General features: G+C 43.6%; 3 protein-coding genes across 5 annotated transcripts; 1 reads left to right on the forward strand and 2 right to left on the reverse strand.

Moving 5' to 3' along the window:
- Positions 1-874: 874 nt before the first annotated feature.
- Positions 875-26367, forward strand: LOC124205899 (pseudouridine-metabolizing bifunctional protein C1861.05-like). Its single transcript, XM_046603472.1, has 15 exons — positions 875-1257; positions 1473-1613; positions 1690-1765; positions 2463-2563; positions 2647-3022; positions 3226-3301; positions 3398-3476; positions 4034-4093; positions 22721-22763; positions 22852-22973; positions 23761-23889; positions 24021-24135; positions 25612-25874; positions 25943-26079; positions 26148-26367. Exons 1-15 carry the CDS (start codon positions 994-996, stop codon positions 26287-26289), a joined length of 2124 nt encoding a protein of 707 aa, XP_046459428.1. The 5' UTR covers positions 875-993; the 3' UTR covers positions 26290-26367.
- Positions 4343-19930, reverse strand: LOC124205898. Of its 3 annotated transcripts, none has more exons than XM_046603471.1 (4): positions 19031-19930; positions 9139-9481; positions 7901-8057; positions 4343-7793 (listed from the first exon to the last, which is right to left on the reverse strand). In XM_046603471.1, the coding sequence occupies exons 3-4, from the start codon at positions 7913-7915 to the stop codon at positions 5577-5579; spliced, it is 2232 nt and encodes a 743-aa protein (XP_046459427.1). In that variant the 5' UTR covers positions 7916-8057; positions 9139-9481; positions 19031-19930; the 3' UTR covers positions 4343-5576. The 3 variants fall into 3 exon arrangements, with proteins under 3 accessions (XP_046459427.1, XP_046459425.1, XP_046459426.1); XM_046603469.1 differs by having other exon boundaries at positions 7883-8057; positions 19031-19929; XM_046603470.1 differs by lacking the exons at positions 9139-9481; positions 19031-19930 and having other exon boundaries at positions 7883-9091.
- On the reverse strand, positions 24172-25473 carry LOC124205900. The gene is made up of 5 exons (XM_046603473.1): positions 25273-25473; positions 25115-25181; positions 24872-25047; positions 24485-24801; positions 24172-24418 (listed from the first exon to the last, which is right to left on the reverse strand). Exons 1-5 carry the CDS (start codon positions 25310-25312, stop codon positions 24332-24334), a joined length of 687 nt encoding a protein of 228 aa, XP_046459429.1. The 5' UTR covers positions 25313-25473; the 3' UTR covers positions 24172-24331.
- Positions 26368-27646: the final 1279 nt, after the last annotated feature.

A 27646-nucleotide genomic window follows, 5' to 3' on the forward strand; every position in this document is an offset into this window, starting at 1 on the left:
CATGTATATTTATATACGTTCACCAATAGCCCAAAAAAGAGAAAAAGAGAATCGAAGAATTGGGAAAAGAAGATGATTGACGGTTTGGCCGTCAGTCGAGATATAGATTTGGCCGCGAGTCGATGTGACGTGCCCACAAAACACGCTATACATATTGATTTATACGTGACTGCGCTATATACATATCGGGATCTAGATATCTAATATGGATCGACTTTCTTTCTTATTTTTCCTATTTTTCTCTGTGTGAATAGAAACGACGGTGTATAGCTGTATACGGTAGATACACATAAACGATATGATCGATATATCCTATGTGCAGCTGCATATTATAGCCTATATATATGTGTACATGGATGTGTGTGTGTGTCACAGAGTTCGCCAGCCTCTGAACTGTGCTTGGCTGGGCTGGGGGTAAATATTAGATGTCTCTTGTGCTTAAATGACTCTTAATCTGATTACTTCAGCGTGATCCTTTATCTTCTTCTTTCAGGAGGAAAAAAGAAAAAAGGAGATGGTTGATTACCCAGACTCCTTCTCTCTAGGAGTCATTAGCAAGTTTATGGATGTCCTTTGCTCTTAGAGTCTGTCGTCGTTTTTTCCTTTTGAGAGTTCTTGTTTCTTTTTTGGGTTGAAGATGCTGAGACATTGTTTATCTAGCTCCCCTTTTTTCCTCTGTTGTATTATATATACTTGGGGATTGTTCATCCGATGGATTCTAAAAGATTGATGTCGCTCCTGCATGTGGAAATCATCAAGTTTAGTCTCGCCGGTCTTGCCAAGGAGGAAAGACGAGTAGTTGATTAGATTTTTCCTGTGGCCAGAAGAGGCTTCTACAATTTGACATGTGGGACTTTTTGATTCTTATTTTTTGAATCAGCTGATTTTCATTCAACTTATTTTGGCGGCTGTCGAGATCTCACACTCACGTCCCGAACCATCAATTAGATTTTCCTGTTCTTATTATTATTATATACATCTCTCTCGGGACTGATGATTATGATGATGAATATTGCCAGAGCTTCTTTCTTCCAACGGTTGGCACAATGGGGAATGAAAAGACAAGTGGCTGGGCCAGACAGTCGAGCTTTTCATCGGATGGATGACTCGATGATTGAAATTTCGGATGTAGTCACTCAGGCACTAAAAAATAATGAACCTATCGTTGCTTTGGAATCGACAATCATCACTCACGGCATGCCGTATCCGGCAAACCTTGAAACTGCTCTCAAGGTGGAGGCAACCGTCAAGGCAAAGGTATTAAATATGTGTGTGTGTTCAACGTAATCAAATAATCAGCAGGATACACCCTCATTAAAACAAATTGTGCTTTCTTAATATCCAACTTTTGTGTGAAACACACTCTGTAGTTGAGAATGTGCTTCCTTGATTTAATATTCAGTTACCAATCTCAGAGTTTCTGGGAATTTCTTAATTAATATTAAAATTGGCTTTGTTCATCCTCACAACAGGGAGCTGTTCCAGCCACAATTGGAATAATTAATGGCCGTGTTCACGTGGGTTTGACTGCAGATCAACTGGAATTGCTGGCAAGCCTCAAGGAGCCCTGCCTGAAAACTTCTCGAAGAGACTTGCCCTACGTCCTCAGCCAGGTCTAAATTGTTTCACTCAAAGGTTCTTGTTAAATTCCCATTTGTCAAATTGCATCAAACTCATATCATTATGCAGAAACTCAATGGAGGCACCACCGTGTCTGGGACCATGCTGGTGGCAGCCAAGGTTGGCATTCCAATATTTGTGACAGGTATAACACAGCACCCCCCTCACCATTGATTATTCGTGTTGCTGCCATTTCCATTTCCTCTACAGTGAACTTTTCATTTTTACAACGCCCATAAACAAAATAAGTTGATGGCTGGGGTGCAGCACTTGTGTGTGTGTCTCCTGTGTGCATTAGCATCTATTGCTGAAACTCTTAAAGACTTTGGGAGCCACCACTCTCTGTGTAGTAGAGGGGGAACCGCATAAACAGATCAAAGAGAGAGAGACGTGCCCGGTAATGCCATATAACGGCATCTGTAATACCACACACACACACACACAGCAGCAGTATATATATAGACCTAATAATGTAGTCTAGAGAAACATCTAATTGATTTTCCTCCCTCCGCCCGTGAGAGAGACGCAGTCGTGCCTGTGTGTCATTACAAACCTGCCAGGGTCTCTCTCTACTTGTACACTGTCTATAGCATAGATATAGTCTCTCTTTTGCTATATGTACACCAACGGGGGGAAACCACACGCCATATGACAACCAATAAAAATCAACCTGTCATTTCCCGCGGCTATTTCTTTCTATCTGCCCGTCATAAATTCTTTGAGCCCCCCCCCCTATATACGTACGTGTATTTATTGCATAGAGTCCAACTTTGTCAGCTTTATATGTGTGTATTGCTAGTATAGCGTGATTGTGTGATGACAGAGGGTTATTTATTTATTAGGAGGCATAGGCGGAGTCCATCGAGGCGCTGAAGAAACTTTTGACATTAGTGCCGATCTGACGGAACTTGGCCGGACCCCTGTGGCTGTCGTGTCCAGTGGGGTAAAAGATCAATTTTTTCTTTTTTGAAAAAAAAATTCCCTGGGCCGATAAATGAAAAAAATTGACACATTTTTGTTGATTAGGTCAAATCGATCCTGGACATTGGCAAAACGCTCGAGTATCTGGAAACGCAGGGGGTTTGCGTGGCTACTTTGGGGCCCCGGTCCGAGTTTCCTGCTTTTTTCACACCGTCGAGCGGATTCCAGGCTCCTTATCGGCTGGACACGACGTCCGACGCGGCCCGTCTCGTCCAGCACTGCTTGGCTTTCAACACTGGCAGCGGATTGCTGATCGCCGTCCCGATTCCGGAATCGAGCCAGGCTGACGGTGAAGCGATCGAACGAGCCATTCGCTCCGCCCTGACCTTGGCTGATCAGCAAAAGATCCGAGGCAGGGACGTGACTCCTTTTGTCCTATCCCAAGTCAATCTTTTAACATCCGGAGCATCTCTGACAGCCAGTAAGAGAATTTTATATATTTTTTTTTATTCCGGCTCCTATGTGTCGACTGTCGAGGATCGATAATTTTATCTTCTTTTTTTTTCTTCCTTCCAAGCGATTGATCGTGTCGACTTTGCACATTTCAGCCATTTCCTTTTTTTAGCCTTTTTTTTTTCCTTTTTTAAATTAAAAAATTTCCATTTGGTTACGGCGGAATTCCAGATATGGCGCTAATTGAACACAATGCGGCCGTTGGAGCGGCCATTGCTGTCGATCTCGCCCGTCTACGAGGATCATCGTGAGTTATATTCTATATTGCTTTTATAAATAATAATAGAAAGAAAAGAAAAAGGAATCCTCTTTTCTAAAAATTGATTTGTTTTAAAACTACTAGGGGGAAAAGTGGAATATCGACCGGGCAGAGTTGCCAGACGCCACCGCCGCCCAGCCAGTCACCAGATGATTGCCCTACGGTAGATAATCCTTGCAAATGTATTTGACTTTCTGTGAATCAAATGAAAAAGAGAGAAATGGAAAAAAGCTAAAAAACTGAATTTGCTGGATGGGGGGAGACAAGGAAATCCGTGGAACAAAGTCAGTACACACAGAGAGAGTAGCAGTAACCTCTCTCTTTTGAGCTTTGTTCTTCTTTCCTCCTTGCTTGAGTGAAAGAGGCAGGAATATAGAGAAAAAAAGTCCGACACAATCCAATTTCTGATGCGCCTTCCAGCCGCTCGCAGCCATTCCCGCGAGCTCAATTATATTTTCCTACTGTCTTTAAGTCGATCTGATGCGCAGCACAGACTCTCGTGCATTTTGCCTTTGATATGTACGACTCGGCGGCTCCTTCTGCTCCTTGCCAGCAGGAGCTCCTGTAGGAAGAAACCAGGAAAAAAAAGTCCGCACTCGACTAGTCTATTACTTACAGGATCCCAAATCTTTTTTCCTTGTGAACTTTGACGTCTCGAATCGAATGTCGAGAGGCTCCAGCTCTTTATTTTATCTTATCTATTTCCCATTTGATTGATAGGTCGTTATTGGAGGATCCATCGTCGACTTGGTGGCCGCCGTTGAAGAGGATTCTATACAAGTCAGTGATCTGTATTTTATTTTTTCGTTTTTTCTTTAAAATTATTTTCTAGATCTGATGTATATATCTTTTATGGATAAGCCGATAGGCGGCGTAAGGTAAATAGCCGGAATTGAATCCGCACCGGAATTGAATAACAACAATTCCGGTTGTCTTGTTTTTTGTTTTATTTTTTTTTCTGGCTGGTGTTTAACGGCCCAAGGATCGGTTAGGGGAAAAGGAAAGAAATGAGACTAGGCACAGCCACGGTTAGGTTTTTTCTTTTACTCTTTTTTGATTCCCCGAGAGACGAGTTATTCAATCGTACATACATATACAATAACGATCAGTATATATATAGTACTTGATAGCAGCAGCATTAGTTTTTAGCATTTTTCTTTTAAATCATTATAACATGGTTTTTTTTTGTTTTTCATTTAGTTAATTGTTATTTCTTTTTTAAAACTTTTCATTTTTTACAAATTTGTTGGTATCGCCGGAAGTTAATTTTTTTTTTCAAACTTCCCGCCCAAATTTTTCTTTTTCTTTAAAGCAAAAAATTAAAAACAGAAAACAAAAATCAAGTGCCCAAAAAGCCCGCCAAAAATGTTTGAATTTCCAATTTTTTTGAAAAACGGAACAATTCCCAATTTGGTTGACACTTTTTTTGATTGAATCATATTTTCCCAAACCCCCCCAAAAAGACATGAAAAGTCAATTTTCAAAACAACGTCATCACATATTCTTTCGGCGACTTCTCTCTCCAGAATTATGTTACATAATGTATAATATATACGGTGACTGGATGACAAAAATGGTGGAACTAAACGTCAACAAAATTTCCAAATCAACTGCTGTTGTTCACACACACACACACACACACACACTGGGGAGGGGTTGGAGGGGGAAAGGTTAGGTATAAGATATAGACGAGGTCCTTGTTTGGCTCCTGGGCGCGCACATTTGAAACACACAGTCACACACAGAAGAAGAAGAATGAAGAGAAAGAAAAGGAGTTGGAAATCTACAGAAAAAGAAGAAATCGGAGGATTTATGGATGCGCTCCTATGTGTGTGTGTGTGGTTTCGGATCACTTGTGTGTCGGGGGGGGGGGGGGAGAAATGGAGAGAAAGTCAATATTGGCAACACCAATCGTCGTCGATAAGTTTTTTGTCTGCGACTTCTTTTCTCTTATTCTCTCACCGTCACTGTCGAGAAAAGAATCTGTTACCAGGAGAAAGTCCTTTTTCTTTCTTTCTTTCCAGGAGCCCCGATTGAATTTCACTTTTTCTTTCTTTCTTTTCTATTTATTTTATTTTGACTTTTTTTTTCACTGGAGGTTGCCATTTTCTTTCACTCGGTGATGGGATTATCGGTGCCTATTCTTTGTTGTTGACTCTCGGCCCGGTTGCCATGGCCGCACTATTTGACAGAAATGTTCTTCTTCTTCTTGTTGATTTCATTCGTTTCGACGGGCCAACAATTTGATTTGATTTTTTCTATTCTAAATCTGAGTCTGCTTAATTTCGCGGAGCTCGTGGTACTCGTTGTTGTTGCCGTTGGGCCGGCCTGGCCACCCATTCTCGTGCTGTTGCTGCTGGAGTGGCTGTACCCAGTTGCTGGTGCACTGCTGCTGCTGAGTGCTGGCCGGCTGAGTTCCTGGTGGTGTTGTTGTTGTTCCGGCTGTTGTCGTGTCTAACGGGTCCCATTCTTTGTGAATGAGCCGCCGCTGAGGCGGGCCGGTGCTGTTGCAGCTGGACGGCAAGAGGGCGCAATGACTGCCCGAATCTGAATCGGCGCCATTGTCGTTGTTGGCCGGCAATTGATGGGCCGTTCGATGTGGTTGCTGCTGCTGTTGCTGCGACTGATGAATGGGCGTGTCGGGCGGACTGAAGAGGTCATTGTCCGTCTCGTTGTCTTCCTCTTCATCTTCCTCCTCTTCATCCTCCTCGCCCTGCTGCTGCAGTTGCGGCTGTTGTGGCTGGACAAACGGGTTGATGAGGTGGTACTCGCCGGAAGAGAAACTCGACTGGCGTCGAGGGCGTGGCATTTTCAAAACGCTCAACCCAGTCGTCGTATTCGTCGGAACTCCTCCGCCGGATGACACTTCACCGTTGGGCAAGTGCTGCTGGGCCTGCTGCTGCTGCTGCTGTCCGTTCAAGTTGTCCAGCTGGTCATTGCCAGTCGTATTGACGTCAGTGGCCACCAGGGCTGGAGTGATGGTCGTCCCCCTGGCCATGACGGCCCGGATGCCGCTCATCTCGCAGTGGGTGAAGGGCATGGAGCTGCCCGGCCCTCCGCCGCCAGGCCCAGCTCCGGCCGCCGACGACGAGTTCATCATGGCCTGTTCGCTCTGCAGGATCTTGATCTTGGCCACCATTTCGCGGAGCTCGTAGCGCAGGATGGCCAGGAAGCAGAGCTTGATGAAGGCCAGGACGCAATAGCCCAGCACGAAGAGCGTGTCGCCCGTCATGTGCAGCCACGACGAGACGAATTCACCGCAGCCGGACTCGTGGACGTCGCTGACGTCGCCCACGCTGGGCCAAACTCCGCCGCACTCGACCGACAACGACGATGACGACAGGAAATCCTCGTCCTCGTCTTCATCCAGCCCGTCCTCGTCGTCCGTCTCTTTCTCGTCCAGCGTCAGCCCGCGATGTCGGTGCTGGTTGGGATGTTGTTGCTGCTGTTGTTGTTGGCGATTGACGGACTCTTTCTTGTGGCCGGCCGACGGACTGATTGGAATCGTCGGGGCGGATGGAGGAGTCGTCACTCGCCTTTGGATGCGGGACGATCCTTGTTGTTGTGGCGGCTGCTGCTGGACGGTGGTGAGGGGCCGGTGACTCAGACTCAGGTTGCCAGCCAGCTGCTGTTGTTGTTGTTGTTGGAGGTGGAGCTGCTCGCGCATCATGCGCTCGTGGTAGCGTTCGTTGTAGTCCCTCAGCTGCTGGCGGTGCTTGCCCGTCCCGTAGACTTCCTTGCGGCCGGGCGGCACTTCGCTGGCCATCGACATAAAGTGCCCGTTTTTGCGCAGCTGCTCGCTGGTGAAGCTGGCCGACTTGCAGCACGAGTCCGGCAGCGGCAGTCGACTGACTCGCTGGTCCCTGATCAGCGACGGCCTCAGCGGACGGCCCTGGCCTTTGTTGTGTTGGGTCGGGGTGGAGCTGCTGGACGAGGACGTGAGTTGGACTCGATTGTTAGACAGGCCCGACGGCTGCCAGGCCGGCCTGTCGGCCAAATTGGCCAGCCAGAGGGAATTGTTGAAGTCGGCCGGCGATTCGACTCCGCAGCAGCGGGCCGATCGCTGGAGGAGATCCCAGGCGGCGTCGAACTCGGCGTCGTGCCCATAGTCGAGACTGAGTCGAGTCTTGAGGTCCGGCACGAGTCCGGCCACGAGTTTCTGGAAGCGGAAGACCCAGACGAGTCCGACGATCATGTCGCCGGCCAGGAGGACGAGCAGGAGGATCCAGTAGGAGTTGAGTAGTTTCTCGCTGAGCCGCAGGGCCCCGATGCAGCCGACGACGGGCAGGACGGCGCCCTGGAGGAAGAGGGCCGCGTAGGCGTAGACGACGCTGGGCTGGTGCGGGCTGACGGCGGCCGGCGGCAGGAGCTGCCGTCTCGGGTCGGAGAGGAGGGCGGCTGCCACCGAGGCGAAGATGACGACGCCGGCCATCAGGACCAGATTGGACGCGTAGATCCACAGCCGATAGTAGCGCATGGCCTGTCCAATTTTGCGCAATTTGCACAATTTGAATATTTGAATAATCTAATTTTTTGAATTTGGGATTGAATGAATTATATTCGCCTAACCGTTAAGGCTAGCCGCACCTGGGCCGACACCATTGATGATGGATGGAATGGTTCCGTCTCCAGTGCTCCCGCGGGCAAGGGGGGGAGGCCGCTGGGGGGTCACGCAGTTCGAACCCAATCACAAACGAAAGAGACAAGGAAATGTCCGTCCCTTTTTTTGGTTTCTGTCAATTGACTGGGCCAAACCCAAAAAGAAAAAGAAAATCAAAAGTTGGAATTGAATTTCCGTCATTGACAACATCACAAGAAAAAAGGTGAATGACCAAATCAGATTCAACCTCCTCCCGTTTCTTAAAAGATAAAAGGCCGTCCCTCTCTTTTTGACTGATTATGTAAAAAGAACAAGAAAAAAAGGCCGGGCGGAACAAACAAGCGAGGGCCGTCTCGACCTTGCTGGGTATGTAGAGGGCGCGCTGTCGAGTCGCCATGTTTTCCCTTTTGTATTTAGACCGTGGCCCGTCTCTTTCTACGCACGACACGACTCGCGTTTGTTAAAATAAAACAAGTCCGGTGCTAGATATACCAATGTCATGACGTGACTCTTTTTTGGGGTATTTTTCTGGGCCAGCAGCCCATCAGTCAACGAACTGACACATCCTTTTTACTTTTCTTTTTTATTCCCAGTCTGTCTTACACATGACATCCCCCCTCCTCCCCGACCTTTTTGTTTTGCTTTTCTTTTGACTTTCTGACATGGGCCGGCTGCTCGACTCTTGTCCGGGTAGGAGGAGGATCTTGTTCCGGCAGACTCTGGCATTGCACATTCGAGATGCAACTTCGTTTTTCTTCTTATTTTTTACAATGGGGAAATAATACGAGAAGAAATAAAAAGGAGAGGAAAATGGTTGGAACGGAAGCAAAAGCGGAAGCCGGAAGCTTCATCATATGCTGGTGCTGCTGTTTCGTCTCATTTTCTTGATCCTGTTCTCTTTTTTTTTCTTTCCTTTTGCTCTTCCCCTCGTCTTAACACACACAAGAGAGACAGCCGAGTTGAGAGAGAGAGCAACTCGGGTCGATAACTTTCTCTGAGACTACTGTGCCTTGTGTGGAATGGGATCCAGCCCAGTCTGGGCCGTCTCTCTCTCCACTGGCACGGAAGCATCCGAAATAGTTTTGCCAGTAATTGTCCACTTGAAAACGCTCTTCATTTTGAAATAAAATTGCGATCGATAAGTTAAACGAGAGAGAGAGAGTAGTCATGTCACCGCCATCCATTCGTCCAGCCGAAAAAAAAAAATCCTGCAGGATCGATTTACCTTTTTGTGTTAGAAACAAATGAGAAACGGCGATACGGAAATGTAATTTCTTCTTCTTTTTTTAATCGGAGCAGTCGCAATGATGAGCGAGTCGCTGGTGTAGTAGACAGGATCGGCCCGGCGTCGAGTCGATGGTAGTAGAGCAGGATCCGACAGACGTCGTTCTAGTTGTCACCCAACAAGCCATTTTCATTCACGTCCAGCACATCAGAAAGTCACAAATAAAACCCCCAAAATAAATGTTTTTATCTTTTTTTCCCCTTTTGGTTTAATGAAAAAGGATCGACGGACGGAAAGGAGTAGCTGGAACGATAATTTATCCCCCGGCCAAATTTGTTGTCATCTGCAAAAAAACAAAAAAAGGCGAATGATAATAATGTGAGAGATTCTTCTTTTTTTGTTTGCATCGTATGACTTATGGCTGGACAGAGTTGGCCGGCAAAACTACTAACTACCACCACTGGACTAGCCTGGCCTGGCCCGTCGTCCAGTAAATGAAACACATGGCTTCGCTCGTTTTTGATGAACCGGGAACAACACACAGCCGGACCCTTTATTCTTTCTCTCTTTCTTTCGCTTCATTTCATTTGGGGCACTTTTATAGCCGCCCAGCCGTAGCCATAGGACAAAAGGAAATGAGCTCATTAATGCCTGGCCCGTCCTTTACTTTTTTTTTGTGTTTTGCTGCTGGCCAAACTTATTTTTTTCTTACTCAAGACGGAGCTTAACCAATGTTAGAACTTTGTGTGTTTGTAGAGCTAAACGTATATAGATTGCCATGGCGACTGGGCCGTTTTCTCTCCTTTTGTTTGCCGGCCCTCCACACACACACACAACAAGAAAGGGGAAAAAATGATGAGAAATGGTGAGACTCTTGTTATTTCCATCTCTTGTTCTTTTTTTCCCTTTTGTGTACATGTGAACCCCCCAAAAGATGACGGGCAAGAGTCGTGGTGGCCATTAAATGACGTCATGGCCGTCGAGTGTCAACTGTCGCCTTTTCCTCCATCTCCCCGGCGGCGCTAATGGCGGACTCCCTGTCGTCTTGTGATCCTGCCCAGCACCGACATTTTCTTTCTTTTTTTATCACCGACGGGCAATGTATATAAGGTGGACAAAAAGAAAAAAAGACCCAGGGCTATTTTAAGGTTTATTACACTCTCACAAACGGACCAGCGATCCTTTTGTACCCATCCACCTGCCATCCAGTGCCTCTGTTCTAATGTGCTGGGCACAACACAAAATCATTTCGACGTGTTTCAGTCTGTCAACAAGGAGACAATGATCGTTCCGCCTTTCGCCCGGCTTAGTAGAAAAAAAAAAGAGACAAAGAGCGGCTGGCCCACTAGCTGGCCGAGAGAGAAAACCCTGGCGGTTGTATAACAGGAGAAACTTTCTACCCGGCCAACAAGCCAAGTCAGACCTCCCCCCACCGCCGCCCGTCCACATACGTAAGTTTAATTGTATAGGGTCCAGCACTCAGCTGTTTTGTATCGATCCACACAGCCCGTTTCCCTTACCTCCTCCTCTACTCCACCATTCCTCTCCTCTTCTCTCTACGTGAACCACTTTGGGTCGTCCGGGGCTTCTTATATTCCACAGACGGGCAAAAGAGAAAAAAACAAAATTCAAGGAAAATAACGGACCCGTAGTAATTCCTAAGCATTTTTGAGGTTTGGTGTATAATAATAATCATAGAAAAAAAGGAAAAGTAAAGTAAAAATAGGCTGGTGATGGACGGAAATCAATACGGAAGGAATTCGTACAACCACAAAACAACGTTTCTTTTATCTGGCCCGTCGCAGACGCTCGCTAAAAATATAAGAAAAGAATAAGACCCCAAAGGTTCTTCTTTCTTTCTTGGTTCGTCCGGCAAGATTTTCTTGTTGTTGCTGGCCCAGTCAAAGTCGACGAGTCGGCGGAATGACGGATGAAGTTCTTTTCTATTCGTGTCGGTATATAGACTAGCTGGCCTGGCCGTCTCTATTGCGTGTTCGCGGTGGCTGATGATAATTTGATGGATCGCGCAAAAGGAACTTTTTATTGCATCAATTCCAGACTGGCTGTTGTTGTTGTGGTGGTGGTGTTGTTGTTGTTGTTGTTGGGCAAACAACTGATGCGATGTAACGCGTATCGCTTCATCGGGATCCGAGCGAAAGAACAAAACGATCCTGAAATTTTCCTTTCGGGCCGCGGCATTTTGAGCGATGGCATCACGTCCGGATTGTTACATGCGTATATTCATATCAATCCGATTATTTCTTTATTTCTAACCTTTTGTTGTTTTCCGCACTTGACTCTGATTGATGGATAGGTTAACCGGGTTAACTGGGTTACCAACCACGTTAACTTGATGGTTGCGATAATCCAATTCTTCTTTTATTCTTTTGGGATTTTATTTTTGATTGTCCGTCTCTCTGCTGGAAACTATTTTGAGCACCAACCAATAAAAATAAAAATAATTTTTTTTTTCCTTTTTGGTGCTGGACCTTTTTTAAAAAAGGAATCGGCAGCCAAATGGGGTCCCCATCTGTGGCCAACTCTATTTTTCCCTGTAAGGATTCCGATAAATGAGCTCACTCCTCTTTTGATGGTGGCCCGGCAGAGACACACGTTTGTTTCTTCTTCGCTTGTTTTTATTTGATTGGACAGTTTAAAACACGAATCATTGGCAGAGCTACATGTGTGTATCTCTCTATTCCGGTAATAGTCGATCATCAAATAAAAGGAAAAGATCGGCATCCAGGATCTTATTTTCTTTTTTGGCCCAGATGGGCTTGTGCAGTTTCCACCCGCTTTTGCATTTAGCAAATGAACTGGAAGGGGAAAAAAAAACTCCTCCAGTCCCGAAATGGAGGATGTGGCTGGTCCCATTACCACGGGCCAATGTAAACATAATACGACCGTATAATGGCGGTAGTAATACTACTACGACTACTACTACAACACTAGTACTAGTCGTAAAAACTTGAATCCAATCGCCCCGAGCGCTCTCTACTTCCTTGATGGGTGTGGTCTCTTTTTTTTTTTAGATTATTTTTTCAAAAAGAAAAAGAAGAGATGGAAAAATCAATTTTTATTCCCTACTCAAAAAAATAAGTGAGCATCGCCGATCGATAAGTCCACCCATCCCCACCCACTAACAAAAAAGTGCGCCATTTTTCGACGAATTCAAAAAAATCAAATTGGTAAACTCGCTGGTCCGTTTGTTTTTTGTTGGCGTCACTAACGAACCGTGAAAAAAGTCAATTTGGAACTCACGTAAAAAATAATTGGCTCTCTTGTGAATGTTAAGAAGTTGGAGAAGGATCTCTCTTGTGGAAATTTTGAAAAAAGTTTTGTTTTCTTTTTTCTTTTGGGTTGTTTTGCCCTGCACCCGTTACCGAGTGAGTAGTGCGTGTGTCGTGTGTTCACGCTCGTGCGTCTTGTACCTCACGAAATCGATGAACTGTGTCTTTTCTACGACATTGGAGTGTACAAGTCACTACCTCTTATACAGCTCTGCTCTACTCTTCTACGCGTTGTTCTTTTGTTTTTTTCTCTTCTCTCGGCTATATCCGTTTCGTGTTTTTCTTTTCTTTTCTTTTTTCGTGGGATCTGCGTGTTTGTCCCGCCACCGAGTCTCCGGAATTATATATCTTCTTTATTTAAAAAAACTAAAAGAGAAAGAAAGAAAGAAAGAGAGAGAGAGCAGGGAGTCTCAGGTTAGGAGTCGACTTATCCGCCTCCCACTAACGCCCGGCTGTAGAGCCGCCCGTCTCATTGGAGACTCAATGACGTCAATCACGATTTTCTTCTTCTTCTTCTTCACTTTTGTCCTTTTCTCTCTTTCTCTCTTCTCTCATTAAACGAAAGAAAAAACACGTGAAAAACAATCCTGAAAAAAATAAAACTTTTTTCTTTTTTTTTTGTGTTTTCCACGGTCGTGTAAAATCTTCCGTCTCTCTCTTTCTCTCTCGGGGGAATAAAAGGAACACGGAATAATAAAAAATAGAAAAAAATGGTTATCACGCTCGGATTGCCCATGCTGGAGACCCAGCCGAGATAAAAAGAAAAGAGAGATCCTTCTTCTTCTTTGAGTTTGTCCTAGTTACTGGATAGGCTATAGCTACTGGTGTATTGATGGACGATTGGCCCAGCATTACGCCAATAATAATGATAACTCGTGTCCAGTATTTTTTTTTTTTTTTTGTCTTTTGTCTTATCGATTTTGATATCAAGACCCTGGTGGTGGTGGTGGTCCTCCTTCACAAAGCCAAAAGCCCCAAAAAAGAACCGAAACTTTTAAATCAAAAGCTGAGATGATATTCTTAGTCCGCCTAGTCCGCCAGTCCTCCCGCTGGTTATCGATCCTTCTTTTTCTGGGCGGTGGGGGGTTGGCTGATCTTTGAGAAAGTCTAACGTCGCTCTTTATATATATGTGTCTTATGTGTTGTGTGTGTGACTATTCTACACACACACAAAATATTTTTTTTTTCTTTGCGCCAATCGGCCATTTTGGGTTTTTGCGGATGGAGATTTTTATTTTCGTTCAGGATCCCAAGCGCCAAATGGCTGAGTTATATACGGGTCCTCCCATTTAGTATAGCGCGCGCAATCCCCCCATTAGATTTGTATCAACTTTTTTCTTGATTTATTTTTATTTTTTTTAGGGGGAAGGGAGGGTTGTGGTACTACTATGTAGATGTATGTATGCAAATCCAATTTCATAGTCGAAATTCCGGCGGTTTTGGCTGCTTGAAATCACTTTTGATGTGCAGACATTTACGCGGTTTGGTGGACACATTTTTGGATGCGGACGGCAAAAGTGGAATGGAGTATGGGCGTGGTTTATGCATGGGAGCGTGTAATTAACTCCTCCGTACATATACATCCTCCCCACTTCCCTCTCTTCTCTTTCCTTCCTTAAACGATTATATACATGACAGGCCGACGGGGGCTGGGCGTAAAATGTTAATCAGCCGAAGAAAAATGCAAAAGTTGACGATACTCAATTTCTTATTTTCTTGATGAGGTTTCTAACCCCGGGCTCCAACATAAAAAATTTATTGGAAAAAAAAAAGAAGAAAATCCTATTTTAATGAATCCCGGGACGAAAGTGTCTAAGATCTAAGGCGTTGGCTTTTTTTATTAAAATAATAATTAAAAAAAAGATAAAAAAATTTTGTTAATAAATTCCCAGCCTAACAAAAAAAAAAATGAATCGATATTTTTCATCAACTTTGATCCTGCAAGGATGATACATGGCGCGAGCCTTCACTGCAGGGGGGTGATATGCATACAAGAGCCCCGGGGTCGTCGGCCCATCCCCCTTTATTAGTATGTTACACAAACCGCGGGGCTCTACCACATACTCGAGGGTTGATATATCTGCAACATTATCGCTCACGGTGTGAAAGGGGGAAAAAAACCAACAAAATTCATCGATCAAATTTTTGTTTTTTAGAGAAAACAAATCCTGGTGGCAGCCATTTTCCTCTAGGGTTGGAGCAATATTGTTTGGGGGCCGCTATTTTACATAAAGTATCATCATCTACACACACGACGTCGGAGAAGAAAAAGAGTTAAGACCCGTGTTGTAGGATCGGATGGAGAAGGGGGATGGTGTCGTCGAGCGCTAAGGATTTCCAGGGAATCAACAACAATATCCATATATTAGCGGTTGCCGGTCGTGAATGACTTTGAAGGATTTCGTCTAGAGCCACCGCCCACCACCAGATTCCTATTTTTTGTTATTGGGGTGCGTTCGTGATTATGTTCACGATTCCAAATTGGAAATTGCGGGAGAGACACACAGAGAAAAACAAAACAAAAACCCAAAGTCCCTCGTGACGAATGGCAGGATCGATCCTGTTATTTTTTTTTCTCCCGAATGTGGACGAAATTCCACGGGTATAGACGATCCACCGGGGAATATGATTGTGTGTGTGTGTGCCAATCATCGCCCTTAATCAAAGAGAGACGGGAAAGGGGAGGGATTCTTTATTTTTCTCGTTTATTTGCAGAGAGAATGGTGACGATGAGAATGGAGAATAAAAGGGAAAAAAGGATCAATAAATTGGTGTGTGTGTGTGTGTGGAAGGGAGCGACGAATTGTGCGGAAGAAAACAAATAAAATCAAAAAGCGATCCGCGTTCCGGCAACCCGGAACGCGGAACGCTGCTCGACTGTCCAAAGCGTGATAGCGCCATATGTTCCTTTTCTTTTCTTTTAATTGTATATCCACGGAAAAAGAAAAATCCTTTCGGGATAAGTCTGTCTGCTAGTCGAGAGATACGCAATGGCCATCAATTTCTCCTCGGCTGCCGAGATTGAAAGGAGGAGGAGGAGGTCGATCCCCCTCCCGTTAGCTAATGAACTCGATTGATCAACGACTTCTCACCACCAGGTCCTTCAGGATTTTTATTTTTATTTTTTTCGCGGGAAAATCAAAAATTTTCAAAAAATGTAAAAAAAAAAGTTTTGAATCGCATAGACACGGAAACGAGGAGACAAAACGTCGAGAAATGGATCAATGAAGAAAAGCGAAGTCGATCGTTGGGGGGATTGGTCGTCGAGGGGGATCGTGCTACGTGCTGCGCGTGACTTGTTCATCCATCAAAAAAAAAAAAAAGAAAAAAGGGAAAAAAGGAAAATAGCTGTAGCCGGCCGGCCGTAGAGTGCGGCTAGGAACAAGTAGAGGATCGTGCCAAGTTTCGATACGCAGCGATGTGTTTTTTCTCTCCCACTTTTGCAATTGCCAGTCGAGAAATAAAAAAGGAAGGAAGGAAAAGGAACAAAAAAATCCTTCCCTTTTTTTCTTTCCAAGGATCGCTATGTTGTATAATAATATTTGATACGTATTTAAGTTGCCGCTTGATACAAAACTACTCCTGGATGGCTCACACACACCTCCCTATATAGGTCTATGATATCCTGAAGCCTTTTTTGAGACATTTCGTGTTGTGTGTGTCGATCCTTCTTTTCCTGGTCGACTTCCTTCCTTCCTTTTCCTCTACACAAAAGGAAACGTGTTGTAATATTCCCCTGGAAGCGTCGGAGGACGATTGGATATTCTTATATTGATGGAGTGGAAAAGATACACACAGTGTTGTTGTTGTTGTTGATGCGCCAGGATTCAATTTGTTGTTGTTGTCGAGTGCGTGAAAGGAGAGAGAGAAAAGAAGGAAAATCACTTTTTGCTGCTATTCCTTCCAGTTAACCGGAAGGAGAAATGAAAATTTCCAAGACTTCATTTTTGTTGTTGTTGTTGTCTACTTTTCTTTTGAAAACGAACGGTTGATCGATCAACCGACTCTAAAGCTCCTGGGGGGAGGCTTGGGCGTGGCTCCTTACGCAAGTGTATACATGTACTCTAGACGGTCTAGCTACTGCTCCTAGACGCCCTTGGGCGCCTCCTACTTGGGCCCAAAATGTCATTTTCAGATGAGTTTTCTCTTTTTTTCTCTTTTTAAAAAAGAAACTAATTAATTAGGAGCATCAGGCTAATCTTGGAATTGCGCTTTTCTCCGGCTCCTTGATGTTTTTTTGTTTTTGTTTTTCCCCCGCCGCTCTGATTTGATCTGTCGTCTCCTTGACGATGTATAGCCGCTGGCCATGGCCATGGCCGACGCTCTCAAGTTTCCTGGCAACAGTTTAAAGAAACACTCTGGCGAGAGGAATCTCTTGGACGAATGAAAAGCACGTCCTTATATTTCAAGTTCCCTGGCAATAAAAATGGCACGGGTGTGTGTCCAGGAAGCTTTCGTCGCCGGAATTGATGCGGCACTCTCTCTCTCCTCCTGGATCCTAATGAATCACTATTTTACGTGTTACAAGAAATAATTGATTCGTCTCACTCACATCTCGTCAAAGTAAAAAATAAAAAAATATTTTTGTCTTTTTTTTTATCCGTGCCATTCCATTTGGCCGGTGGCGCTTTATTCGTCAAGCCCCCACTCCCGCTCTGGATGGATAACAAATGACAGAGTGGGAGAGTGGGTGGGTGAGCTGTTTGGCTCCTATATGGAAGATGGGTAGGAAGGAGGAGGGTCTTTCTCTCCAGGATAATGTCAAGGAGCCACTCGGCTGATTGAGTCGGCATTCTTTTCTTTTTTCTTCTTCTTCTTCTTTTCGATAGATGTTATATATAAAAGAGAAGATAGATCCTTCTTCCTTTCACTCACCCAAGCCGAATCTCTTTTTTCGAGTTTGCCCATCAGCGACACACCAAATTCCGCCCAGCTCTACCCACCCTACAAAGTGTCTATAAATGTGTCGTCAATGACAACCAGGCTCTGCAATGATTATTTGGCCACACACGAAAAGAAAAGAAATCGCTTTAGATTTGCTGTGTACAGTATAGGAGGAGGAGGAGGGAATCATATCCAATTGGACGAGAGTAAATGGGAAGTTGGTCGGTAGAGAGATATAAATTACCGCCAGCCATCCAAACTTTCGAGAGAGAAAGAGAGCTGGAACACCTACTATATATAGAAATAAATTGACACAAACAACTCTTAAACAAGACACACTGGGCTAGAGAAAAAGTGCCATTCTATAATTGGATGGTGGAGCAGCAGCATAGCAGCAGCAAACAGCTCTGGCTCTACTCCTAGCTAAGAGTTGCGGTTGTTTTTCTGTTGTTTAGACTTGCGAGCCGAGCGATTTGACGGCCAGCCCAAAATAAAAGATAATTCAAACGTCCGACGACAATTTTAGTTGTGTGTGTAGAGTTTGGCCGTGTGTTGTTTGCGTGTTTTCGCCACACACAAAAGCCTGGACGACTTAAAACACACATATGTTCACGTCTAATAGGGACCGAAAATAGTTTGTGCAGAGAGTCGGAGCGCGGAAAAGCGGCGGCCAGCATCAAGCTAATTGGATCAGTGGCCGACTAAATATACATAATAGTCGTGTGCTGTGCAAGGAGACATTCTCCGCTCACCGGGAGAGAGATAGCTATAGATAGGAGGATGATCATTATTTATTTATTCCAGTTTTCTCTCTTTTGTTCATTTCTTTTTTAAAAATAGGATAAGGAAGATATTCATTTCCGGTGGTTGCTGGATCAATTGATTGGTTTCCGGCATGATTTAAAAATAAAAGGCCTGTCTATAGATTGACGGGTCACGATCCATCAATCAGTCGATAAGCTCATTAGTTAATCAACAACCAACCCGAAAAGCTAACGGAGGTGTATCATGTTTGATATCGATGGGTGGGTCCTGGGACTGTTGGGTGACGTAAATTTTTTTTCGATTTCCCATTTGGGTCCGTCCTATTGTTTTCTTTTTCACCCGTCGTGAATTTTTAATTATGCGCTGACGGGGGAAATATCTAGGGAGCCCAGTCTACCGTATAGATACATACACGCATCTATATCTCGACTATTCTCTCTCTCTCTATCTAGCTAGACTATATGTAGCATACGTGAATAATTGCCGAGTGCACACATGACGTCAGACAATGGCTGATCAATAGTTTTCTTGCGACTCCTCCTCTTTCCTCCCCATCGCGAGTTGTTTGCCCTTCTCTCTCTCTCGAGCTCCTTCCTAGCTCTCTCTATATATCCCACAGATATGTATTCTACACAGTCTAGAGAGTTGTGCTCTTAATACCTTTTCTCTCGTGATATGTGTGTGTGTGCTGTGCTGTGTTCTGTGTGTGTCTATGTAACCCCGGCTGCGCTTGCTTGCCGACCGACCACCTTGTTACATGCACTCTGCATAATCTCTTATCTGGGGGTGGAGGTTATTTCTTTTTTAGGATTATTTGAATAGATTCTTTGTCACGAACTGACTGGGGGGTGATATATGTAAGATTGCGTAACAATCGACTCATTTCCTTGATCGATTCGGTTATGCTTTTAATTAGACTCGATTGATTGAATGAATTGATTTTTTTTGGTTACCTGATTGACTGATGAAGAGGAAGAAACTTTCTTTGACGTAATTCGATTTGAACAGGTGAACTGGGCCGAAAATTAAAATAAAAGCCGGGCGGTTTTTATTTTAATTTTATTTGGTAAATAACAAGGAGCCACACAGAAATGGGAAGAAGATTGACGAAGCACTTTAGGTTTTTTCTCCTTATTCTTTTTTCTTCAATCACGCCACGTTAAGAAACAAGAAGAAACACACACACACACACAGCAGCACACACAGACAGACCCTGGACAAACTGTTGGGAGAGAGAGAGTCAATATTTGGGGTAAAAACTTTTTTGGAATCACTTTGATTGTCGTCGGATTTTTTTTTATTTATTTGTTCGTTTTTATTTCTTCTTCTTTACCCACCCTGCTTTGGATTTTAATCAAAAAAGAAGAAAAATTCCCGTGGAAGAGAGACGATGGTGGTGGTGGAAGTCGTGGGGCTTTGATCCGTTGTGGCCAGCCTCAGACTGAAGACTGAATTGGCACAGTTGGCTATATCCAGCTCTTGTATACATGTACCTTGACGCTAACGACCAGGACTTAGAGGAAGGAAGGAAGGAAGGAAGGCTCCTCACTCACTCACTCTCTTTGCTGTTGTGTGTAGACTAGACCGGCCGTTGCCGACTTGAAAATCTAAACAACAAAGAGAGAAATTGGGCGAATGCCTTTGGTTTGTTTGGATGGTTCACTTTGGATTGCTCGCAATCGTTCCTCGGCTGCTAGCGAAATAAAAAAAAAAGGGGGGAAACAACAACAACAACAACAAACACCACCACCACCACCACAGCACAGAGCAGCAACGACTAAGCAGTCTAAAGGTCTCTGCGCCCAGCACCAGCCAAGGAAATAGTGTGGATGTGGTCCAATGGACGCCGGCCTTGTATATATATGTATGTGCGTGTGTGTGTGTGTTGTACACACACACAGACAGAGTCCCCCCAACCCTCCCTTCTTCCTCTTCTTGCCGCTCGGGCGATTTCCAGAGTGTTTGCGCAGGCCTAGTAGTACACCGAAGCTTTTTTTTTAAATAAAAATCCAGCGGATGGAAAATAGTAATAATAAAAAAATATTTTCCTATTTTCTCGTTGGCGTATGTTTGTTGCTTTTTCTTTGTCGTTCGTTATTATCATTATTTTCCGTTGTTGCTTGCGCTTGCCATCCAGCCCATCCTCCTCCTCCTCCTACCCATCTGCGACGTGCATAATGCACAATAGGACAGACTCCTCCCATCGGGACGTGCCGCTGTGCAAACGACGACAGGCCCAACACAAAAAAAAAAAAAAAAAAAAAAAAAAAATTCGTGAACAATATTTTGAAGTGCGTGTTTTTTTTCTTTTCTTTTCTTTTGGGATGGTGTTTGACTTTTTGGGTGTTGTTGTTGTTGTCAACTTTTTTTCTTATTTATTATACGTGCCGCCCTCCGGTAGCGAACAAAAGAGACGAGTTTTTCTTTTTCTTTTTGGATTGTTGTTGGATCCGCAATCAGATTTGATTTCCTATTGTCTAAAGTTTCTGCGTAGGTGTGGAGAGAGAGAGAAGAGAGTACGTCAAATCAGTTTGACATTAGAACATTGATTATGGTGATTGCTAACCGCCCGTGATGAAATAACTCGTCGGCGGCACATAGATATCACATTCCCACGTCTGGTATTCTATTGAATTGGCGGAATGTCTCTCTCTCTCATCTCTCCGCTGGATCGAAAACGGAGATCCAGCTGTGCAGACAAAAGGAAGAAAGAAAAAAGAAAAGGCTTATTATTTTAGATATTACACAACTACTATACTACTATATCTAATAGATATACATTTCATACGTGCGGTAGAGAGAGAGAGAGAGTTCGATATCTGGGCGGATCGTGTCCCTTATCGTGTGTGTGTGTGGGTTCGCAATGGCTCGTTTCCATCGGTCGGATTGGCCGGAGCTTTGAATTTCAAATCCGCTTTTCCTATTGCGCTCCGCGATCCTGTAATGATGGCCACCCTATACAGTATAATAAGAGGCAGCAGCGGCAGCAGCAGCTCTCTCCCAATTTACAACTGTACATTACCTATGCATATTCATCATCACAACTGCGCTCAGAAGAACATTTTCCCGGAGTTGGAATAATTACATCGGGACCACCGCCCATCTTTTTTCCGGGGGAATTTCATGTGAAAGTGACACGGAAATCAATTAGACATTATACAACTCGCCTGGGTAATTATTATTCTCAATTATTTTTGCACCCTTTTTGTTTTTTGTTTCTCAACTGCGACTCTTATCAAATGAAGCGGGAAGAGTGAAGCGCCCCCGTGTTGTCGTCCTTGACGTAGTAGTAGCCGCTTTTTTTCCCGTCGACGTCTTTTTCGGATCGATCCCGGCGGATATCCGCCACTCTTGTGTGTCGAGGGAGAGAGAGGATGAGCGACCCACCAACTTTTGATCGAGAAGGGAGGTACTACTACGAGTAATACTAGTCGACTAGCCCCTTACCGAAAAAGGAGCTACAGAGAGCGATAATGGGCAACAGCAGAGCTCTCTCATCGTCCATTTCGATCCTGGCCATGATGACAGTCGAGAGAGAGAGTCAAGTCGTCCCGACGCCCACGACACCATCCCCTATCTCTCTTCAAACTACGCACAGACACACACACACGCAGTTTTATTATTGCTACACGGTTGGGTGGGGTCGTTTGACGAGTTGTTTCCCGCTTACAAGGAAGAAACTGCCACACCGTGACTCTCTCTCTCACTTTCGTGTGTCTCGTGTGGCGTTAACGATGAGTACTACTACTGCTACTACCCCGACAGGGGGGAAGGAATAAAAAAGAATCTGTCAAACTATTCGTGTGTATAACAACGCTCTTACGCCGACTATAAATAGAGACGCAGAGTGCTGACAAATTTGATTGATTCTTTTTTTTTTATTGGCGAAAACCGTAGAATATGAAAAGGAAAATGATGGATTTTTGTGTTTTGTTTTGTGTTGTTTCACCCCGACTGGTTATCGATCCAACGATCCTGGACACTGGGGGGCAGGGCGAAAAACAAACAAAAAACAAAAGCATGAAAAATAGGTCGATGGGAGGAGGGCCACGAGTGGATGGAAACGATCCCGTGGGCTTTTTGGGTTTTTCTTTTCTCTCCTGTGTTTGCAGCTTACGGTTCGTCGTCCTCCGCGGGCCACACAGTTCGCCAGTAGTAGCCAGCAGGTTTTTTTTTATTATCTAAAGCGTCAACTGTCTCAAAGTATTTATAGTCGGTTGTAGATCAACCGTGAAACGAGAAAAAAATAACAGCAGCAAAATCCCGATCCTTGGAAAAAAAATCCTCGGGGGCTCTATAGACCCCCCCCCCCCCCTGAAAGCGTACATATATATATTCTAGGCAAACACATAAATAATCATTAAATGTCTAGCCTTAGTAGACGGTCTGCATGTTAGGTATTAAACAACAAACCCGCGAGAGTTGATTTATATTTTTGTTTCTTCTACGTAGAGGATCTATATATATATATATCTAACTAACACAAAAGACATCCATCTTGCGTGTGTCTGTTGCAGAGCTCTCTCTCTCTCTCTTCCCTTTTTCTTTCTGGGTTTGTTTCCTGTGTAAAAAGAAAAAAAAAGGTTGTAATGAATGTCTTTTGTTTCTTTTTTTGCTTCCGCCGGAAACTTACCCCTCCGCAGATGGATGCGAGTACACACCGCGGAAGTATCAGCCGCTCTTATGGTATAAAATCTTTTCTGTGGTTTTCTTTTATTCTATTCTGATTTTTTTATTATTTTTATTTTGGTGTGTGTTGTATATATTTATCCAGGCGGAGTTGGTAGAAATTTGGCAGACGGATTGAGTCGACTGGCCAGGAGGTCACCTCTGTTCGTGTCGGTTGTCGGAGACGATGAATCCGGAAGGGAGCTCATCCGGCACAACCCTTTGATGGTAATAAGCAATGCAACTACTGCACAGTTCAGCTACTGCAGTTCGGCAGTTTCAAGCGAGTGCCGATTTAATTGGAATTAGATATTCCATCCTTCTCCTCCTTCTCCTCCTTTAGGAGCCGAAATTGTTAATTAAGGAGGTCGACAGAGTTTCAAAATTTACATGAGGCCAAAGTCGTCATAGTCACTGGACGCAATGAAAAGACGCCCAGCCCTGGCCAGGGCCTCCTCCTATTAAAGGCAAAAGGTCTATTAGATTACAACACAATACGGGCGGAGTGAGTGTGTGTGTGTGTGTTTCACATCCGCTACTTAGCAACGAGACTTGCGAAGAAACGGGCAGCTCAGCTCCCGGGAACGTTAAAAACAAAAGAAAATAAAAAAAGGGGTCTCTTTCTACTTTTCGGCTAGCGGGTTCGTTATGTGCTATCGTTTCTTGGGCAGAAGGAGGAGATCCGCTAATTGGGGACAAACTAGTAGCAGCAGTAGTAGTAGTACATATGTACACAAAAGGTTTAGATGTGCCATCCGTGTAGAGGGGTGGAGCGGGGTTGGGCATCTATGATGCGAAACTGGCAGATGTTGCGCCACAAGCCCCAGGATCGATTTCCATCGAACCATCCGTAAACTATAATGAACTCGAACGTGTGTGTGTACAGTGGGAGCAGCAGCAGCAGCTTATACTATTACCGATTTTCCATCGGGGAGAGGGGCAGGGTAACATCATCTCAAAGTACTTGGAGTGACACGCCCATTTTTCTTTCCTGTTTCGACGACAAACAAAACAGGAGAGTCGCGGAATCATTCGACTGGCTTCGGCATCCACCGCTTCCTACACTGTCGTCCTGGATAACAAAGGGGATTGCCAGTTTGGCATCGGCGACTTGAAGATTCACGACCGGCTCACCGTTGACAAGGTAAATAGAAAAGTGAAATATGTAGGGGGATGACGCAGGTAACTGCTGTTGCCTACCCTGGAAGTCAAATGAATTTTTTAAAAGACTGAAAAATCTATTTTCGTCAACTTGTAATAATACAAAAAAAAAAGGTGAGGCGGTACGAGGAGGATATAGCCAAATGTCGCTTGCTCATTATGGACGGAAACATGGAATTGCCGACAATGGAGTACATCCTTGACGTCTGCCGCTCCGCAAGAGTTCCAGGTAAGAAACAATTCACCCTGTCCTCATTTTTGTAGAGAAAAAAAGGGGAAACTCTTGTGGGGGGAGCAACTACTTTGGGAGAAAAAATTACAATTTAACGGACGGATATGAGAGGTGGAGCAAAAAGAGATTCACAGTTGCAAATTTTGTTGGAGCCCTTAAAACGTGAGGAATGAAAAAACTTGACATGCGTCTTTTAAATGTAAATTTGGCTGCCGTGCGATTGCATTTGCACAACCAGGTTACTGCTGGCCTTCTTGCGTTCCACTGTCCTCTTGGCGTCCTATTAAATATGGATTTTCAATGATTACCTGAGCTGCGTAGAATTTAAATGAATTGATAAACTTACAAAGTAGAAACACGCCGTGGCGGCCATTCCAACGAACATGGCGATGACGGCAAATGCGTAGGACCAGGAGAGGTAGTTGAAATTGGGGTAGAGCATCCAATCGCGTCTCCAGCACTGGCCACCGAAAACGGCCACAGATAGGAACAGACACAAGGTTGTCAATCCATTCAGGATGGTGCAGACAGAGAGGATCTGCCACTGGTGTCGGAATGTGAAGTTGAGGGGCCAGCGCACAAGGAGCATGGTGGACCCAATGTGTGCAGAGCAGCAGAATATCAAAGCCAAGGTCATAAAAGCCTGCACTGCCATCAACCAACCTTTAGCACGCAAATAAAACAGTTTAGTATGAAGCGCCAGATGTGGAGAAAATGTGTGATGTGAACCAACCTGGTAGTAACCATTCCCAGATGACGAAATATGTCTTGCTAAAGACATAGTGGCAACCGTCAAAGAGATCATCAAATTGGTAATTTGGGTAGCGAAATCTGCTGAAGCAGAATTCCCAGAGACCCATGTTCTTGAATGGGCTGTAAGTGTCTTGCCATGAGACTAGCCAGTGAGGACTGTAAACAAAGAGATAAAATGTGTTGAAAATCAATCAAACTTTGAACAAAAATGTCTTGTGATTACCTGGCAAAAGACATAACCAAGAGCATAAGTTTGATAAAAGACAGAATGGACCCCAACATCAGTAGACCTGTAAATAGAAAGCCATTTCATTGACACACACCATGTTGACAGATACACAAGAAACACTTGATATTCAGTTTATGCTGCACTATTTTTACCTGATGTTTTGGGAGCCTTCTGGCCATCAATTCCAGCCATGTTGAGTTACTACAATACTATAAGTCTTTTTTGTGTTTATATTTTGATTTAGTTATTGTTAATTCAATAGTCTACAAGGCTCGACAACACAAACAGACGCCGTTTAAAAATTCTTTGCACTTCTAGCTAACAAGTGTTGCAAGGTGTGGCGCGATACTCGATTCTCGATACTGAACTATATCGATACTTAATATTTCTTCTTCAAATAAAAACCATTTTTACGATTTTCTTTTTACTGCGGTATTTCACGGTTAATTAAATTAAAATAATTGGAATGTTCTTTTATTTTTACTTTCTAGTTTGGTACGAGCCGACTGACGTGAACAAAGCTTCCAAGCCATTAAAACTGGTCGGATGTCGGTCTGCCATTGCTTACACATCACCTAATTTGTCGGAGTTGAAGAAGATGGTTGATTTCATTCAACCAGGACTGCCTGACATTAGAGACGTGAATCTGAGTCAAACTATTGAAGAGATTCAAGAACCTCTCGCCAAATCATGCATACCGTTGCTGGATACTATGCAATGCATCATGATTACTCTGGGGAAGCTGGGAATGATGGTGAAGCAATCGGATTTTTTTAACATTTATTAATAAGGGGTCAATGGATTTGAAAATTTCTTTCATAGATTGTTCGCCGTGGAACAAAGACAGAAAAATTACCCCTGGCACCATGGCAACACCAATCTTACGAAGAAATCACTGCCACTTATTATTCGGCACCTGCAGTGGACCGCATAGTCAGCGTATCTGGAGCAGGAGATTGGTAAATAACTTAAACTCAACGAAATTAACTACTCAATTACGGTGACATCATTCGTTTTTGCTATTTAGTTTGGCTGCCGGATTTATCACTGGAATACTCAACGGCTGGGACCAAGATAATTGTGCCGTGTTTGGGGTGCAAGCCGCAGCTTGTTCACTCCGACATTCCCCTGCTGTCCCTGCAGCCCTTTCAAATTTAAAATCTTCTTGAGAATGTTTAACGAGCTATTTTTGTAAACCAGAGTTTATTCTTTACAAGTTACAATACATCCGGAGTGGATTAATTTGACTTTTGGGGTAAAATTTACTACCACATTTATCCGTATTCATTTTGAACATTTATACGCATTCACGGTAAATTGCATGAGTAAAATTAGTTTAAATTCTAGTTTTCTAATAGAAATTCTTTGGGTTCAAACTTCAGTATCCAACAACTTTTTTTTTCAATTTGAAAGCATTTTGAAAAAAGTATAATAATATAACACACAAGCTGGCAATGCTGTACAACAGCTGCAGCCGATGAATTGAAGTTTTCTTCATATCTTTCAATCGATAAATAAGTTCATTTCAACTTGAAGCAGCATGGAGAGTAGAGATTTTCAAAGTAGCGAAGGAATCGAGGGTAAGATTATTTTTGTGAATCTGTAAATGTTTGTGTAATCTTAATGATGAACCTTGCTATTAACCCAGCTCGATGATAATTTTATGATATTAAATGTTGTTACTGATACTATGTATAGTTTAAACAATTATTTGCAATTTAATCATGTGTTAACAATGACAATGTGATGCTTGATGGATCTTAGGTGGTGAACCAATTAAGATGTCGTACAGCATATGTGGCGATCCGGGGTGACTTGTTTCAAATGATTAGACTGGTGAGATTCGCAACATAATAATGTCAAGTTATTGTTAGAAATATGTTAAATAGTTTCAAGTTAGGTGAAAAATGTGTGATCATGATTTTCAAGTATTAACTAGATATTAATATTCCATATTTCTAACATTCTTCATTTCATTTATAGATAGGTGATAATTGATAAATCATTTATCATTGATGCATCAACATCGTCAACGAGCAATATGATCAGTCCTTTTTGGGTTGTAGCCTGTAGGTACGAATATTCCTATAGTATTATAATTCTCCTTTCAATGATGAATTCTTGCTCTTAACCCAGCTCGATGATATTTTATGATAAAAGAAATTTTCCTGATGTTCTAGTGATATCTATTTATGTCTGACATTTCATTCAAGTTTTCTAAAAATATGTCTTAATATTTGCAGTGAATGTGCTGCTCCAAATTTGCTTCTTGGTACTTCAACTCTGAAACTTATTCCAACCATGGGACATGCCATCATTGTGTAAGTTAAATGTTGACACCATATACAAGTATTTCAAAATGATGAAATGCAACAGATAGGGACATATGATCAGATATGATTTGAATATCTGTTACTGAACTTAATATTAGCATGTATTTTAAGTGAAGAATTTTTCCTTTTTATGCTGATTTTTTTCTTTTTGCATAGGAATCTTAACTCCATGGATATTATGGCAGACTTACCT

This window comes from Daphnia pulex, chromosome 10 (assembly GCF_021134715.1).
Source record: "Daphnia pulex isolate KAP4 chromosome 10, ASM2113471v1".
In the NCBI taxonomy this organism is placed as follows: domain Eukaryota; kingdom Metazoa; phylum Arthropoda; class Branchiopoda; order Diplostraca; family Daphniidae; genus Daphnia; species Daphnia pulex.